Source organism: Periplaneta americana, chromosome 6 (genome assembly GCF_040183065.1).
Source record: "Periplaneta americana isolate PAMFEO1 chromosome 6, P.americana_PAMFEO1_priV1, whole genome shotgun sequence".
NCBI classification, from domain to species: domain Eukaryota; kingdom Metazoa; phylum Arthropoda; class Insecta; order Blattodea; family Blattidae; genus Periplaneta; species Periplaneta americana.
Window position 1 is genome coordinate 59,245,558 of NC_091122.1, and position 18,888 is coordinate 59,264,445.

At 33.8% G+C, this 18,888-nt stretch overlaps 1 protein-coding gene across 5 annotated transcripts in view; it reads right to left on the bottom strand.

Annotated features, from left to right (window-relative positions):
* Nucleotides 1–18,888, bottom strand: part of ck (myosin-VIIa ck) — a 324,722-nt gene that overhangs the window by 78,829 nt on the left and 227,005 nt on the right. For all 5 annotated transcript variants that reach the window (XM_069828148.1, XM_069828151.1, XM_069828147.1 and 2 more), the window contains 7 exons: nt 18,402–18,523; nt 16,545–16,801; nt 15,247–15,412; nt 9,897–10,027; nt 8,389–8,573; nt 3,469–3,679; nt 1,186–1,321 (listed from right to left, as the gene is read on the bottom strand). In XM_069828148.1, coding sequence (XP_069684249.1) covers nt 1,186–1,321; nt 3,469–3,679; nt 8,389–8,573; nt 9,897–10,027; nt 15,247–15,412; nt 16,545–16,801; nt 18,402–18,523 — 1,208 coding nt within the window. The remainder of the gene's footprint in view (nt 1–1,185; nt 1,322–3,468; nt 3,680–8,388; nt 8,574–9,896; nt 10,028–15,246; nt 15,413–16,544; nt 16,802–18,401; nt 18,524–18,888) is intronic.

Sequence of the window (18,888 nt, forward strand, 5' to 3'; positions counted from 1 at the left end):
GTGAACAACTTCAATGATGCATTCTATGTTGAAAATTCAATCACATTAGATTGAAAACTACACACTTCCAACACCTTTCACTCATTTGGGTTGTGCTTGTAAGTCAAATAAAATTGTTAAGTCAAGCTTGTTTTGTGTCACTTCAGTACAGAAAAGATGTTGATGAACTGCTAGCAACACTTGAATGTGATCTTGCCTGGAGTACAACATGCACTATAATAACGATTATTTTTGTGTGATACTTATGTGAAAATTGAGTCATCAAGGATAAGTGAAAAAATATATAAAAAAAATGCCCTTCATTTCCATTCTTGACAGTACCGGTACCACGATATAAAGGACTGTTAGTAATTACGATACAGTTTCAATTAAATAGAAAATAGTGGATCTAATTTAGACAAAACAATAGAAACTGTTGGTCTTTGTGCAAACAGAAGGGAAAACCCTTTCCAGATCTCACACTGTGTGATTTTTATCTTTGCGTTTCAGAAGAATTTAAAAACAGTATTAGGAGAGAAACTGTCCCACAAGCCCTAAGAACACTTTTGTATAAATTCGACTTTTTAACAAAATGTCAGTCATTGCTATATGTTCGCAGAGAAAATTTAAAGTAACTGCTAGAAAATGGATGAGTACTGTAGTAACTCTGTTAATAAAAATAGGCTTCAGACTGCTTTTCGACTGAGAGTTATCCTGGTATGTTTTTCAGACATACAGTAATGTAGTAAAATCATCTTCTCATTATCTTGAAGTATTTGACATACAAGCTCTACGAATTTTATAATTGTTATTATTATGTAAGACAATATGAGACGTCAAAAATAATTAAGACTATGTGTGTGTGTGTGTGTGTGTGTGTCAAGGTGGATATATAGCATATTATTTAAATACATGAAAACAGATACAGTATACTGGTATGTACAGTCCACGTCACCGTTTTTGGCGTGTGAAATAAGTAATGGAAATGTTAAGTATGTGTTTTAGCTTTGCCGCAGTCAGTCTGAAATGGCTGATGTGATGTGTATAGGAAGTGGTACCATTCTCAGCTGCACTAGCAACATGCTCACAAACTGGGCACTATACTCTAAAAACACTGGCGCCAGCTGTAAATTCTCAAACGCCAGTTATTTAGGATAGGAGTGGTTAACCTTACATCACAGTTCTTCTTTATAAAAATCGACTTACCTCGAGTGTCATAAAATACCACCCCTGCAAAATGATTGAGTCCAAAGGATGTATTAATGTCAGATTTCGGTTTCAAATAATTCCTATGACTCCCATGTGTCTTGTGTAATTTGGCCAGCATAGTTTGATCTGTGCCCTGAAAGAAAAATATGTATTGGTATTATTAAAGGGCACAAAATACAATCTTCAAATCTCTTTTCGAGTTCGATGATTTGTGACTAGTATCTAAAAAAAATATAATCTTATGTTTAAGTAAGGTAAGATATTGCAGTATAGTGTGTTTTTGAAGTGATTGACTATTACTTCTAGTAAAATATATTTACTCTCAAATATTCTGCATAGGAAATATGCTACAGGAACAGAAGTAAATTTTTATTTGGTTTTGAAAGCCGAATTGCTAAGATAGAATACAATTTTCAAATCTCTTTTCGAGTTCGATGATTTGTGACTAGTATCTAAAAAAAATATAATCTTATGTTTAAGTAAGGTAAGATATTGCAGTATAGTGTGTTTTTGAAGTGATTGACTATTACTTCTAGTAAAATATATTTACTCTCAAATATTCTGCATAGGAAATATGCTACAGGAACAGAAGTAAATTTTTATTTGGTTTTGAAAGACGAATTGCTAAGATAGAATAGTTTACAGGATATTAATTTTCACACTGAGAAAATGCTTCCCTTGTCTCATCTAACCATGAAACTCTAAGACAGAAGTACACAATTCATAAATTCATCAATATAATATTACACAATGCATATAGTATTAGATGAACAGTGGTGATATTCAAGAAGTTTAACAACCAATTCTCTCGTGTATCTATGTTAAACATAAACGGTATATGATCATGGTAATTGAGGAGTTCTATGTAATATGGGCCCATACCGTCATGGGCCCTTTTTAGAGAGATTGCATTTTCTGGGTGTCTGTTATGCCTGTATTGCATTTTCTGGGTGTCTGTTATGCCTGTAAAGTTTCATTGCGATATCTCGATTTATGAATGTGTGACAATCATTTTGAAATTAATTGTTGTAGGAGAGACAAGCCATTACAAGTATGAACTGCAGTTGTGTTATTGATTATGTTATTTGAAGATGTCTGAGATAGCTATTAATGATGGAACTAAGAAACACAAGGGACAGTCAAGAAGAAATCGTGCTGCAAAGACGATTAAAAGAAATGCCGGTGAAAATTATACATCTATTACTGGTGAAGGTATTTCTAGCCAACAGTTTCTTCTAGTTACACAATGCTGTAAAAATAATTGTTTTGAAAAATGTATTGTAACAAAAGAAGAAGATTTAAACACGAAGTACTTGAAGAAAAATTACTGACATGAATACTGACACTAGGTATTGTTTTGAAAAATGTATTGTAACAAAAGAAGAAGATTTAAACACGAAATACTTGAAGAAAAATGACTGACATGAATACTGACACTAGATTATTGGGAAGCCACTCTATGCAACTCAGCCACCGCCAGAAAAAGATATGCACAGTTTATTTAAATTCTGGAACCAAATGATGTTGCTTGGAACGAAGAAGTTTTTCTACAAACCAGAAGTGAAAGTGCACAAACACAAACAAGTGATGAACTAAATCTGAATGATCAACTTCACTTAATGTTAAGAAAGAATCATTTATGTTTCATATTTCATACAAAGTAATTTATGTTTACATTTTGTTGAAATCTGTTTAAGCTAATAATTTTTGTGTTCTGTTTACTCCGAAGTTGTATTTTTGTAATACCACACTGTGTAACACAACAATGTAAAAAAGGATCTTGAACATCTGTTCTCCCTAAAAAGGCTCATATAAGCATCACTTTGAACATCAATATCTATATGAAAACTGAAGAAAAACTTAGTTTCTACTTAGCACTTGACAGAATAAAAATGAAAGAGTATTTTTTGTATAATGTTGCACAAGTAAAAAAAGCAATAAATAAAATGTTATACTTAGTTGAGTTCTTTATTCCTATTTTTCTCAAAATATGGTTTCCTGTCATAGGCCCCTATTACAGTACACAGAACTCCTCAATTGCGAATATTACCTAGATATAATTTAACAATCAGTTCTTCTGAACTGGTGCGAACCAGCTGAATATCACCACTGGATGAATATAGAATAAATAACTTGTTATTTGCATAACATAAATTGTGTTCAATCATTTTTTAATCATCAGTACTGGTATGTTTGCAGTTAAAGCTATGAAAAAATAAACTTTATGACAACAATGCAATTTTTATAGATTCGAACATTCTTAACAAAACAAGAGGTTACCTTAGGAAACTTCGATTCCTCGTCAATGAGAGCCATAATGTTGAGCTGCTTGATAGCGATGAGGTCAAGAGCATCTTGGTTATCAACGAATTCAATGTGCTGCCAGTTGATGCCCTCCAGATTATACTCTTCCTGCTCGAGTTTAAAGATATGCTGCACAAAAAACTGCTGTAGGTTCTCATTTGCATAGTTAATACAGAACTGCTCGAAGCTGAAATAATGAAAAAACAATTCGATATGAAATATTTAAGTATGTTAGTTGCATAAAATATCATGCAGTCTTTCTCTGTAATTAAAATGAAAATAAAAACTGCAAGTTTTCAGGACTATTGTACTGTGGAGAATTTTTTATATTTTGCAACCATGTGTGAAAATTCAATATCCTCCAACATTTCGGAATGATTAACAGGTTCCATTATCAGAGTAGTGTCCTCGAGAACTGAAGTTCATCTTACTTAGGAATGAAAGAAGTACATACTGGTAGTTCCGAAATTTTGGAAAAGTAACATATACAGCTGCAAAGTCCAAAAACTTCATCACAAATTAAAGCCATATTTCTTTCATGTACGAATAACGTAAGAGCACTGTGCTTGCAAGGCTATAGAAAATGATAGCAGTTAAAAACTGAAATTTATATTATAATCTTTAATGCAAAGGAGAGCAACAATGGCATATTTACTCGAATGAATTATAAAATGTCATCGAATATGTAATATGCACCCCAATTTTTTTATCCTAAAATCCAGGAAAAAAAAATGCTGGGGAATATAATACGCATGTATACTAAAAGCCACTAAAAATTAAAATTGAAGATATTATTACAAACAGCCCTAGTCATTTTTAATTAAATTGAGTTAAGGACACATTTTCTACTATTTCAAATCTTTATAGACTCCAAAAAGGATCCATGTCAGGTACAGTAGCCACAAGGATAAACACCAGTTGTACGGAAATAGCTGACATGTGTTGTTCTATTTATTTTTATTGTTCTCCTGAAAAATAGCAATTTTGATAAGAGTTGTTTTTGTAATAATGTCTTCAATTATACTATAAAGGTACTCATACCCTTCCTCCAGCCATACATTATTCTCACTAGCAGTATCATAACTGAAACTTCGGGTCAACAGGTCTGAGTAGATGTCAGAACATTGATTGACAATTTTTTTTATTTTAGTTGATTATTTAACGACGCTGTATCAACTACTAGGTTATTTAGCGTCGATGAGATTGATGATAGCGAGATGATATTTGGCGAAATGAGGCCGAGGATTCGCCATAGATTACCTTGCATTCACATTACGGTTGGGGAAAACCTCGGAAAAAACCCAACCACGTAATCAGCCCAAGCGGGGATCGAACCCGCGCCCGAACGCAACTTTAGACCAGCAGGCAAGTGCCTTAACCAACTGAGTCACGCCAGTGGCTATTGATTGACAATGACTAACATCATTCCACTCTTTCTTCAGTATTATAGGTAAACTATTTTGGTTTATTTATTTAAAGACACGCGATTGTTATAATTTGTATACATAAAATCTTAGAATAAAAGCAAAAAGTGTCATTAAGTCACTGCCGTAGTTAGTGATAATATCTGTATTAATAATGACTATTGTCAAAAATGGGGATGAAATTATGAATGAAAAGTGTGTAATGAACGAGAAAACACAAACCCGCAACACCTGTTTCCGTTAGTGGTTTCCCACCACATCTTGTACCGTAAACTGAGGTTACTTTGACCACAGAGGAAACTTTGACCATTTTTTCAGAAAATCATATTTAGGTTTTTACATGCTGCATTTGTTATAGATGGAGGTAAACTATCATGAAACAATTCTCATACCAAATTTACCTCCATCTATAACAAGTGCAGCATGTAGAAACCTAAATATGATTATCTGAAAAAATGGTCAAAGTTTCCTCTGTGGTCAAAGTAACACCAGTTTAAGGTAGCATAAATAGAGCGTTAATTTAAATTTGTTCAAGTCTGAGTGCATTTGTACGAATATAATACACCAATGAATATAACATGCACCCCATTATTCAAGACGATATTTCGTCAAAAAAAAGGTGTATTTTACAATCACGTAAATAGGGTACTTGAAATTAATACATATCTCTCGAGCAAAATAAATTGCACATTACTTTCTCCAAATATTACTGCACAAGGAGAACAGATTGAAAGTTTTAACTGAGGACAGGTATAAGAAGAGAAAGTTTATTGATAACTCTAACATCAGGAGCAGATTTTATTAGCTTACTACTACTTATTTTCAGAAAACAGGTGCGTTTTTCATAATAATTTTTAATCAACACTGTAACATACTCAAACTTCAAGCGTTTTTCTTGATGTAAGTAGAGCTAATTCTGTTTTTTAAATATATTGTTGAAAAAATAATAGATCTCATTTAAATCATTCCAGTGCTGGTACAAATGTTTTTTGAACACATAGCTGCTTAGTGTTTATAGGCATTCAGGTGAGCAATCCTCAGTTGCATCACAATATCTGCTACAGTACAAACGAAGTAGGAGGGAGTCATATTACATTTCCAACATTTCTTCAATTATACAGGCTATGAAGTTTTAATTTTTTATTCTCTCTTACATAATGAAACTGATATTGGGCTACACAATATAAGGAAGAGACAACTTGATATGTCAATTAATTAATGAGTCAAGCAGCTAACACACAAATGGCAACTCTCTTTCCTGTACCCAATACCACTAAAATTGTTCTCAGAACAGATTATTGCTGATCATTGATCAAGGAAAATGTTTTTAATATTAAAAATTAGTAATAATTAGCATACATTAATTTTTCATTTGCATACCACTTAGATGAGACACGAAGTTAAACAAGTTTAATTTAAAATTATTGAAACTTCAATATTCCTGCACACCACATTAGGACTGATGTCTGGTTTGTGTTAAGTTATTTCATGGTCAAATGAAAGTGAGAGCTGGAATAATTTTACAAACGTCTTTCATACACTAAATTTCCATAATTTCACTCAAGAAACATTGTCTGTTACACTATCTCGACATTTCTCACTAGAGTAATTGGCTTAGGGCTTTCAGGAAGTGTATCGCTGATGCCAATATCTGGAAAGGTAAATATGCGAGTTTTCGTAAGGTCAGGATCAGTGACAAGTTAAGGTTGTTCAGGTTTTAAGGATGCCTGGAATATATGTTTTTTGGTAGCTAGATTTACAGTCAGCTATAGCAAAGAAAAAAAGATTTACCATTAACTATAGCAAGAAAAGGAAGATTTACCCTTGACATAGTGAAGGAAAGAGTGTTTTCATAAGCGTAGTGCAATATCACTGAATTACATTCACTGTGTGTGTGCAAATGTCAGAGAAAATCATCGATTGGGGCAGGTTGGGTGGGCTAATAGTTTGTCTCTGGGGTAGTGTGTTACAATTCTGAGAGTATTTTCAATTATTGACATATGTTATGTGTGGGAGAATATCGAAGTTTCGCACTAGAAATCAAAGATTTGTAAACTAAAACCTGAGTAAACTTATGCACAGTGACAAAAGAAGTTTTGAAGTAATTTATAATAGAAGTTATGAATAATTGATTAAATGGCGATCTTACTCGTGTTAATTGTGTAAGCATGTGCTGCTTACAGCTGTTTCGGTGCATCTTCAAACCATCCTCAGAGCCTACTAGATCTCGGCGTCATCTCGAACTTCGCTGCCTGTTGTGTGGGTGCGTTCGATTGTTGAAAAGTGTTGAAATGTGGTGTCAAATAGAGTGTGTGTTCTGAAATTGATCTGTGTGTTGAGAATTTGATCGCGGTGTGTTTTGGTGTGTCTGTATATTTCATATTGTTCTAGTGTATTGAGTTTTTGGTTTTTGGATTGTATGTGTAGGATTTCCATGTCTGTATTTATGTTATTGTATGTGTGGTTAGCATTAGTTTGTGTACAGCATATGTAGATGTATTGTGTCCTCTGGTTATTGCTTTAATGTGTTCTTTGTAGCGTGTTTGGAATGATCTGCCTCTCTGTTCAATGTAGAAACTGTCGCAACTATTGCATGTGAGTTTTTATACGCCTGTGTGGTTGTATTTATTTGTTTGTGTCGTTTGTATGTTGAGATGTCTTTGTAGTGTTTCTGTTCTGTATGCTATGTTGTATTTCTGTTTTCTGAATGAGGATGCGATCTTGTGTGTGTTTTTGTTTTCGTATGTTAGTGTGATGTATTTCTTGTGTTAGTGTTGTGTTTTGTGTGTTTGTTGAGTTTTTGTTTTGTCTTCCTTATGATGTTGTCTATTATGTTTGAGTTGTAACCATTTTCTTGTGCTCTGTATTTGATTGTGTTCACTTCTTCATTGTAGTGTTGTTGGCTCATGGGTATGTTGAGTAATCTGTGTACCATTGTCCCGAATGCAGCATGTTTGTGTTGTGTGGGGTGATTAGATGTTTGTGTATGTGTGTGAGTGTTAAAAGTAGTGTACGAAAGATTCAAGAAGCACCGAAACAGCTGTAAGCCGCACATGCTTACACAATTAACACGAGTAAGATCGCCATTTAATCAATTATTTAGATTCAAGTGTTAAAAGTAGTGTACGAAAGATTCAACATAGAAGTTATGAGCTAAATATAACAATAATTAAAGGAGACACTAGAAAAAAAGGAATACCAAGAAAGACCTGATGAACAGTAATGGATGGAATAAGAAGGCAGTGACAATCTTGGAAAGATGTTACACAATGAATGAAAACAGAAGCCCTCTGCTTCAAATAGAAGCAAAAAGAGTAAGAAGAAGGCGTAATGAAACAATAAAATAACAGACTTGTGCATATTTGGCGATATTAACTGTGAAGATTATAAATATGAAATTCTGCACTGAACATTATTAATGGAGTGAAAGAAAGGAGCAAGAAAGTAGCCAGATAAACCAAAGCTTACTCACCTGTTGGTGTTAAAGTTTTCGAAGCCAAAAATATCCAGTACTCCAATTGCACTTCTTGCACTTCCTTTGGGTCGATAAATTGCATTGTTAATTTTATTAACGATAAGCACAAAAAGACGGCCATATATGCCTTTTACAAAAGCATCTCTTACATCTACGGATTGTTCCCTTGAGAGAGTTGACACCTGGAAAAGCAAAGCCATTATGTGAACCCAGTAATGTTACAATATCACGCGTGTAGTACCAGATAATACACTTAAAATTTATCAGAGATAGGAGCAATGGTGGCATGTGAAGTTTTAGGTATGTAAAAATATTATTGTTGCAACAACTTAAATTCGTAAATTCGAGATTACTTTTCAGGGAAAAAATTGAAGCTCAATTTTGGGAAGAAAAAAACCAGGATACAACAATTCATAACAATTCACAACTCAGCCATTTTAAATTTAAAAATTTTATCACACATTAATCTGAAAAGCACCTTCTTTAAAATGTCTGTAGCACAATTGTGATAGCGACTTTCAAAATGTTCAGATAAGCATTTACATTTTAAGAATTAATTTTAGAGCTGCTTTTATAGAAATATGGATGCATGTTTTTCAAATGCAACAAAATAACAAATTTATATTACAGAGGAAAGTTTTCTAAAACCTAAAGAATGTGTGTATGAAATATCATGCATATAGCATTAATAGTTCCGAATATCAGCAGTATCATCATATTGATAGCCGTCCAAATCTTGGATTTAAAATACCGGCATCCTTAAAAAAAAAAAAATAATAATAAAAAAAAAATAATGTTAGAAATATGTATAATAACTCTCTGTATGGAATAAAGCAAGAATTAAAGATACGGGAAATTGCAAGTTTAGTGCCACTTATGAACCCTGTGCACCAGAGCTTTAAAAATGGCGCCACAGCAGCTGACAAAGCAAGGCCATAAAGCTGTATTAAATTTCATGTCATGTATTTTTCACACATCAAAGAGTATTTTAAAGGAAAGAGACATTTTTAGAAATTTTGTTTTTCACCATATTTAACCATCATCTCCTAACGGGAAAGTGGCCACCTAAATCTTCTCTTAAACAGCCGCAACTAGATAGAAACAAATTTAATTCTGCTAGTGTACATTTAGAGTTTGTAAAACATTTTGAAAATAATGTGCATTATAATTATATAAGATTATTTATTTGCCTTATCATATTATGTAAATTTCGTTAAAAACTAAGAAGTCTAAATGTTTAGGCATTACTCTCGTAAATAAGAATGGTGGCCTCAAGCTATTTTTCCACACAGAATCAAATCAATGATCAGAACCAAAAAAACACAAAAATAAAGAATATTTAGAACAAGTATTCTTTCTTGACTAATAAGCTACTGAACATAATTCAAATCACAGTAAAAAAAAAATTGTTTTATAGAAGTGATCCTAGTTTTCAGTTTTAAAACATTCAACAGACAACCTGCTTATGTTTAAGTACATACAGTAGCAATGGTAAGACTACTTACGACAGTTTCTCCACTAGCAAAAATAGTTTTTCTCGTTAGTGCATCTATCAGTGGCTGCTTTGGAACTCCTAGAAGACTTGCTACCCGCTGTACATTGCTATGATCAGGAATTTCCGTTGCATCCAAATTATCTGTTACCACAGAAACAAAAGTTAGTATCATCAACAGGAAAGAAAGTGATATGTGAGAAGTGGATGTAAGTTAGTAAGATAGCCTATTCGTATTTACAATATTTTCTTACATCACAGCTCTTATTTACCTTTATTTAACTTATTTAACATGAACGGATTACTTAAATTGCACATACTATAAATACTGTATTCCGAATGCAGTATCAGGAATTCTCAATTCCACAAGATTATACAATTACACAGATATATCACATTTCACTCTTTATTACCAAATGTAAAGATTTTGTTCTTAACAACTTTAAATTTTCTACCTACTTTTTCTCAAAAAAAAATTTTTTTTTACATTAATGCTGTTATTGCACGCAGCACCTCAATTACTCTTACCGCATGTTGTTTAAAGTAAAAGAAAAAAATGGAACTTATTGGAGTTCTAAACTGTGAGTAAAATAATAGTTACTTCCTAAAATTATGCATTTTATCAATTTACAATTGAGACAGGGAAATCAAAAACTCCCTAACTCCAATAAACCAAATTTTACAGGAGAGAGAAAAAACTTATTATTTCTCTTACTAACCTTAAATAATCCTACTTTCCTCATAAATAAACTGCATTAAATTTTGCAAGTCCTTTTGCTTTCTTCTTTCAATGGCAATGCTGAATTGTACAGTAGTGGCAAAAAACCAGACCGGCCCTTGTACCTGATACAAAAGAATCCTGTGCTGTGTAGTGTGTCAAACTGTGGTAATTTCAATATGGATAGTGAAGGTATTTACTGCTATTTAATGTAAAAATACGCAGTTATCTTTGCCGAATAGAGGTAGAAATGTAATATTGATGCCAGATGAAAATAAAACTCTCAAAGTTTTTCGCCTGTAATTTTGAGGCACTGAAGGAAACAAAAAAACGGTAAGAATCGAACAAATGCAATAAAGTTCATTGTTACAATTAATTACACAAGATGGTTGTGTTTTGTGACTAGCAAAATTTGAATCTGTGACTCTGAAATCAGCTACAAGGGTCCGTCCAGTTTTTTTTTCCACTACTGTACTTTAGTTGACTGGGGAATGATGCATCTGTTTTGCGTTTCTGGAAGTTAAATTGACTCGACATGGATTTCACAGATTATTCTGACATTCTGAATACCGTATCACTTTACTCAGCTGGTTGAGCGATAGTGTTGCCACCTACCAGGAAATTAAGCTTGGAATGCAAAAACTCTCTTATTCCATGAAGTAAGTGGAGTTCTGAATTCCACGAGTTTTAAAACAGCTCCCAGAATGCAGATGAATGTCGACAGTGTATTCTTGCCTTCCACGCACGCGGGACAAACTAAAAAGCACCATCCAGCCCATAACTCAATTTTGTTAAAAATTGGAGTTGGTGGGTTTTTGATGTCCCTGTCTCAATTCTTAGCTTGAAGAAATGCGTGCCTTCAAAAAAGTTCGTGTATATGTTACCTTACAAATTTCCTAGTGCAGCCTTACAATAAAAAATTCACTGCTGTCTACGATAAAAAAAAATTGTTATATATAGGCTATATATTGCAGGAATAAATTCACATAATTGTGATGAATTATTTTTAAACTTGAAAAAGATTCAACTTAAACACATGTAGGTTATATACGAGTACATAAACAAGAGCAAGTGTAAGAAAAAAAAGCTACAAAATATTTAGGAATATCCAGTGCTGTAGTTGGGCCAGTATGCTGTACCGTCTAAAATAAAAAACTCGCTATTACCATACCGGAAAAAAAATATACACTCGAAAATATATTAATTATTAGTTTCATTTTGGAGATGCCGATAAGCTTAAAAAAAAAAATTAATTATGTTTAAATAATCTTTAATACACTTTTAAATGCAGGATGTCAGCTATATGAAAAACATTTTGACTTTAATATATGGCATAAAAATTTTTTTGCTGGCATCTCATATCCTTTGCTTAAACGCTTGTCCATTCATTGTTTTATCGAAAACCATGGCCTGGCACTTCAGGTGTAGTTGTGATTTGTAAATTTCAAGCTTGCATACTGCCATCATATTTATGTAATTAACACTATAGGCACCGTGCAAGCTCCTCTGGTGGCGACTGTTGTTACTAACTGCAGGACAGCAGCGATAGAGTTATGCTTGAAGCGTATGAATGTACTTTAACGTCTCAGGTTAAATGATTAGAAATATGGATAATCCTAAAAAGCGGAAAGGTAACACAAATTACTGTGTTCTTGGGTGCAGTAATTCTTATAGGAATATTCATTTCCAAAACAGAAAACTGAAGCGGAACGACGTTAATTGTGGATCCAAGCACAGACGAAAGTAAGTAGGCTGCACTGCTTGTAAAATAATCATAGTATTATTATATATTAATGTAAAAAATAGAATGTATATGTTATATTATGTTTATAAATAATCATTAAGTTAACAACGACGGGAATTTGTAATTTCAATTCCAATGCTGTATATGCTATTATATTTAAAAGTAAAAAAAAAAAAAAACCATAGTACATAATTGCCGAGTTCTTTACATATATATATAATGTATAATATTATAAACAATAATATATATTTATTTTTAAACGTATTCATATCGATATTTAATTCTTGACTTCAAGTGCTAATGGTTCACCTTGGGAACCAACACTCGCAATAAGAATTTGCAGTATTCATTTTATTGGGACAGAGAGCAGGACACTCCCAAAACTAACATACTGTTCCCAGTATTTTTCCAAAAGATTAAAGAAAAAGGTTGCCTCATCTCAACTAGCTTAGAAAAGGTATGAAAGAGATTCAAAAAGGAGAAGAAAAGATGAAAATTTAAGTATTATGGAAGGTGAATGCTCAACAAGTGTTATTTCGAAAAATGAAATACCCAGCCATACAGGCAGAAGTAAATGAAGCCATTCTGAGTGATTTTGGTTTTTCTTTCACAATTGAATTGTGAGAATTGTCTACTCAAGTGTCTATTCCATTACGTCCCGAACTGAAGTCACATAAGAAATGTTATGGCAAGAGTTCAGGAACAGATGATATGTTTAATGAAATGCAAAGTTTCCAAGATTATTCTTCAAAAAGAGATGAGACGGAACTACCAGACTTAGTGGGAGTGACATTTTGTGGTTTTGACTATATTGTTAAAATTGCTGCCAATTGAAACACAATCATACAGTAAGATTAGTGAAGAAAATCGTTTACTCATATTTTCAAATTAAATTGAAAACTGAATTATCGTATTCTGCTATGAGGGTGATGTTCGGAGTTCATCGGACAACTATAATTATGATGTATTTTTACCACCACTTTTTTGCTGTTGGTTACTGTAGTTTTGTGTTTTGGCCTAGCAGAAAAAGTATTCAGGAAACAATGCCCGCAATATTGCAAAGAAAGTACACTACTCAAAATGCAGAGTGACAACTGATTGTACTGAAGTTAAAGTGAAACGCCACGTAACGTGGATCAAATGGTGACCTTCAAATCTAAATGCTACGGTGGCAGATCGAGTGACACATTCATAACAGCTGATTGCGGATTATTTACTCTATTAGAAGGTGGTGATGAAGTCAGGTTTTCCCGGAATAAAAACAAACCTCTCCGATAAAGGGATCATTGTTGTTACTTTACCGTATCTGCATGATAACAGATTAACAGCTGAAGAAGTAGAAACTACTCGTTAAATAAAACATACCATAAAAAAGACTACTTCTAGAATTAAATCACATTAAAATACGTAATTTATAGAGACACTATACACATATAAATATTACACACGTCATGACATCAAATGTAAGTATATCAATGTTTTCGTAATATGACTATTCCGCCTCATTCAATGGTCTGAAATCTGATTTAAATGCCAAACAACTACACTGATATTTCAGGAACTCTGTAGTTACATTTTTACACTCCTCTAAAAGTACTGAACTTTCCACTGCGTCTATTAAATACGTAAAAACTGGAGAATTCTGGGTTTGCAGTGAAAGACCTGTCCTTGGTCAGAACACTATGAATGAACGAACCTATTCTTATTAATATTACAACTTTTTATCGGCAGAAAGCCGCATGTAATTTCTATATCACACATAACTAGTGAATGAATGCTAGCCTGTAGTTAATTAGGAATTGAGACACTGCGCGGCGCCACCAGTACAATTTCCAGACCCTTGCACGGTGCCTATAGTTGCGATGCCGTTATTCCCGGCGTGACTCCTTCTCTTTGCTTACGTCTTAGGAAGTGAAGGCTCTATAAAGTCTAGGTAGGTACTATCGTTCGCCATTTTTGTTCTTTCGTTGCCGAGCTACCATACGAGGAATCTATTTGCCACACCGTTAAACATTATCATGTCATAGTTCCTATGATAATAAATCAAACACACTGTAATTCAGGAAATAATTGAGCGGCAAATAATGTCTTCGTGTGCTTTCTGCGAACGCCAACGAAGGAGTCAAAATGGCAGGCGATTATATTAAGTATTTATCGAGCCTTAAGAAATGAATAATGTCTTCCTTAGCGAATCACAAGACGCACACGTTTAAATGTAAAAGAACTTCAACGTGATTGGCTGCCAGAAATTAGAGCGACGGAACTATAACTTCATGGCATGGAGCATGAAGAAATCTGCTACAATGATTTGCTAATTTCAAAGCTTGCGTAGATACCTTCACATAACACTAATTTTATGATGTGGCGTCTCAAGAATTCTGCTACACTGATTCACTAATTTTAAAACTCGCTCAGGCTTAATGCTAGCAGTTTGCTAGAGGAGGGAGATATTGTTACTTTTCGTGTGTTCATGAATTTTGAGTCTAGTTACATATTCCAATTTCAACTAAAGAATGTCAATGGGCATTACTGTATGAACGATATCAGTACTAAGAAAAGAAACACACTTTCAGTAAAAGAGTTCTTAGGCTTTAGTTCCTAAAAAAATGTTGGGCCATCAATGTCAGTGTTTAATTTCTTTTCTTATATGCAATTGTGGCTGCGATCTGGAAGGAAGTCTGCAGACGTGACTGCATGATGAAGAAGTAACTTTGGAAAAGAAGTGCAGTACGAGTCCTTATAGAGTCTAGTCTGACCAAGGAGATTTTAACAGTACCCCCTAAAATTTGTTTCCAACTACACCACTGGGAATATCTGAAATCATTGTGAAAATAAAAAGTTAATGATGTGATATTACCTAATAACCACAAAAGCATATTTTAATTATGAGTGCAGATTTACCTATTACCGCTGCCTTGTATTTTATGTTTCCTGTGTGGAGTAATGCTGCAAGAAGTTTCAAAATTTCCCAAATTTCTTGATCCGTAAACAGAAGTACCTTCATGGCAGATCGGATATCTGCAAATTCAGCTGCATCATCTCTTCCTTCACACGTTATGCTGCCTCCCTGTAATATTACGATAAAAACAGTAGTTCATACTTAAATAGGTGCTAAAATCATATAAGTCATGAAATGTCGTTCATAGATTAAAATGGAGCCCAAAAAATTGGGAACAACGTCAGCTCAAACTGAAAGGCAGAGAAAATTAACTCAGCAATCCAGTCCTTACTTACTTACTGGCTTTTAAGGAACACGGAGGCTCATTGTCGCCCTCACATAAGCCCACCATCGGTCCCTATCCTGAGCAAGATTAATCCAGTCTCTATCATCATATCCCACCTCCCTCAAATCCATTTTAATATTATCTTCCCATCTACGTCTCGACCTCTCCAAAGGTCTTTTCCCCTCTGGCTTCCCAACTAACATTCTATATGCATTTCTGGATTTGCCAATACGTGCTACATGCCCTGCCTATCTCAAACGTCTGGATTTAATGTTCCTAATAAAATTATGTCAGGTGAAGGATACAATGCTTGCAGCTCTGCGTTGTGTAACTTTCTCCAGTCTCCTGTAACTTCATCCCTTTCAGCCCCAAATATTTTCCTAAGAACCTTATTCTCAAAAACCCTCAATCTCTGTTCCTCTCTCAAAGTGAGAGTCCAAGTTTCACAGCCATACAGAACAACCGGTAATATAACTGTTTTACAAATTCTAACTTTCAGATTTTTTGACAGCAGACTAGATGACAAAAGCTTCTCAACCGAATAATAACACGCATTTCCCATATTTATTCTGCGTTTAATTTCCTCCCGAGTGTCATTTATATTTGTTACTGTTGCTCCAAGATATTTGAATTTTTCCATCTCTTCGAAGTATAAATCTCCAATCCAGTCCTACCATTTGAAAAGTAAAATGAAATAGAAAAATAAGAAATGAATCAATTGAACATGACAGCTTCAATGTTGTGGACCACGTTTCAAATCTCAATGTATAAAAGTGAAATTTTTGGTGGACTAATACGGAATTTGAGAAAATTTTCCTGGGGCTTTCTCTTTTTCTCTGTCACCTTTTCGCCAATTATCTATTACCAAAGTGTCTGGCCTAGAAAGCTGACACAATCTGCCCTATAGCAGAGAGAGTCACTTGCATAAACTAAATAAATACAGATTAAGAACGAAAAGAGAAAGGCATTACTTACTCCTGTGAGATATCTGTACTGAGATGCGTCCCCCAACTCTAACTTGCTCTTTTCCTCACGTGACAGACCAGCCAGAATGCAGTAGAAGATGTGATAATTACGCTCATCAGCACTTTGCGACACGATTCTAGACTTCTCCAACAAGTACTGCTCAATCTTCGCTCCTTCTATTACACCTTGGTGATTGAAGTGAATGTCTATGTACTTGCCAAACCTGGATGAATTGTCATTACGGATGGTTTTGGCATTTCCAAATGCTGTGAAGACAAAAATAATCAATTTGAAGATTAGCTTCAACACTGATATTGGTAAAAGCATATACTCCAGGTTTACTGGCAATAACGTCATTGTCATCGTCATCATCATGAAATTAATGCACTGACAACACATACAGTACCAACTAATATAGTGAATATTTTTCAATACATTTTATCTGGTGCAAGATTTTGCCGTCAGATGCTCAATTTTTACCTCCAAAAATTTTGATTTTTCATATTTCTCATCTGCATACTTTATCAGCAGCATGAAGAAATCTTACTATACATAATAAAAGAAAGAGAAGTGAGTGGGGTATGATATAAGTGGTTATAGAAATCAGCGAAAAGAAAATTGAAATTGAATGGTAGAAAGAATGGTTTAGTGAAAAATAAATAGATTTAAATTATTAGATTATAAATGAAGAGTGGAACAGAATATCGTCACTGTACCTCCAAAATCCGCTATGTGTTTTTAATACGATTTTGCAGGGGGGAAAAAAAAGCACAGTCACTTTTAAGTCCCTTGATTTTCAAATCTACTTTCGGTATAATTTCAATCATTACATCATAAATGATGAAACTATAGGGAAAGTGGCTTTGAATATAAAGAGAATTAAAAGTGATAATGCTTCTTTCTTTCTCCTGCAAAATCTTTATAAAAACACAAAGCGGATTTTGGAGGCAAGGAACGATATATTTAATGAAGGGAGAAAGGGAAAGATAGTAGGAGGGATGGTATTAAGAAAGCGAGTAATTTAGAATTACTTCCAAAATAGTGAGTGAGTAAGAAAAAAAAATATAGGATAAGTATAATTTAAATTAACTTAACAATAGGGAACTGAAGAAGTAATTGTAAGGAGAATACTGTAAATCCATGTAAATGGAACAAATGGTTCCATTATGTTATGTTACTCCCATTATGTCCCTGGAGTAGATTGGGTAGCATCGGTTAGCTGTCACTTGGACCTTGCAAACAATGCGCAGAGACAATATCTTTAAATTTACCACTTGAACTCGCCCATTTCGAAGGGGTGTTGGATGAGTCTAAATACGAAAGTGTGAAATTCTCTGTTCCTACAGTGTGCAAGAATTTAATTCGTGTGATAGATAGTATCATTCATGGATATTACCGTTAAACACTGCTGTTGCACAATGGATTCCGGGAAACGCAAGCGAAATGTTCTTATGCTCGAATCATCGAGCATTACTTCATCGTCTTCATAGTTGCAACGTTGGCTACACTGCTCTTCATGTCACATGGCTCACATGACCACCACTTAAAATTGTCATAAGGTTACAAAAACTTTTAGTATTTTTTACTGCATCATGTATTACTGTATTATAATAATTATGAACTGATTAATGTACATTATTGTATTCAGTACTAAAAATAAACATTGTACGTATTTCAAAACTTTATTTTTAGATATCTATATGAAAATTACTAATTTTCATCATGGAAAAAAATGTTTGTGCAGTACAGTGTGTGTTTACATAACCTATACATGTATTTTCCAATTATCCGGCACTGGCTTTGTCCCACAGTTGCTAGATACGAGGAATTCTACTGTACATACATTGTTTATGTCTCATTTCTTACCTTCTAAGATGGGGTTCGCTTCCAATATCTGTTGTTCAATCCAGGAATGTTTTCCACTAATAGCTGCAAGGTACTGCAGAATCAATTTTGTGCTTTCAGTCTTGCCAGCTCCGCTCTCACCACTATATTAAACAATACATGATTACAAGCAATTACATTAACATTTACCAGTGATAGTTCACACATGTGCACAGATGAATAAGAACATAATTATTGAACTGTTATTTAATGAACTGTTCCATGACAGTTTTGAACCTCATAAGTGACACCAATAAGGCATCACTCATGAGGCAACTAAGCCAGGAGATAATGGGATATTGTGACCAGTTCCTTTCTCCCTCCATTGTATACATCGCCAATTAGCTACATATTACACTAATCAGACTTCAGACGTATACAAACAATTATTGTTCTTCCTCTAACACATATTGTCAAGTGAGATACACTGCCTGATAACAGATGTATACATATTAGCCAGAATATCAAT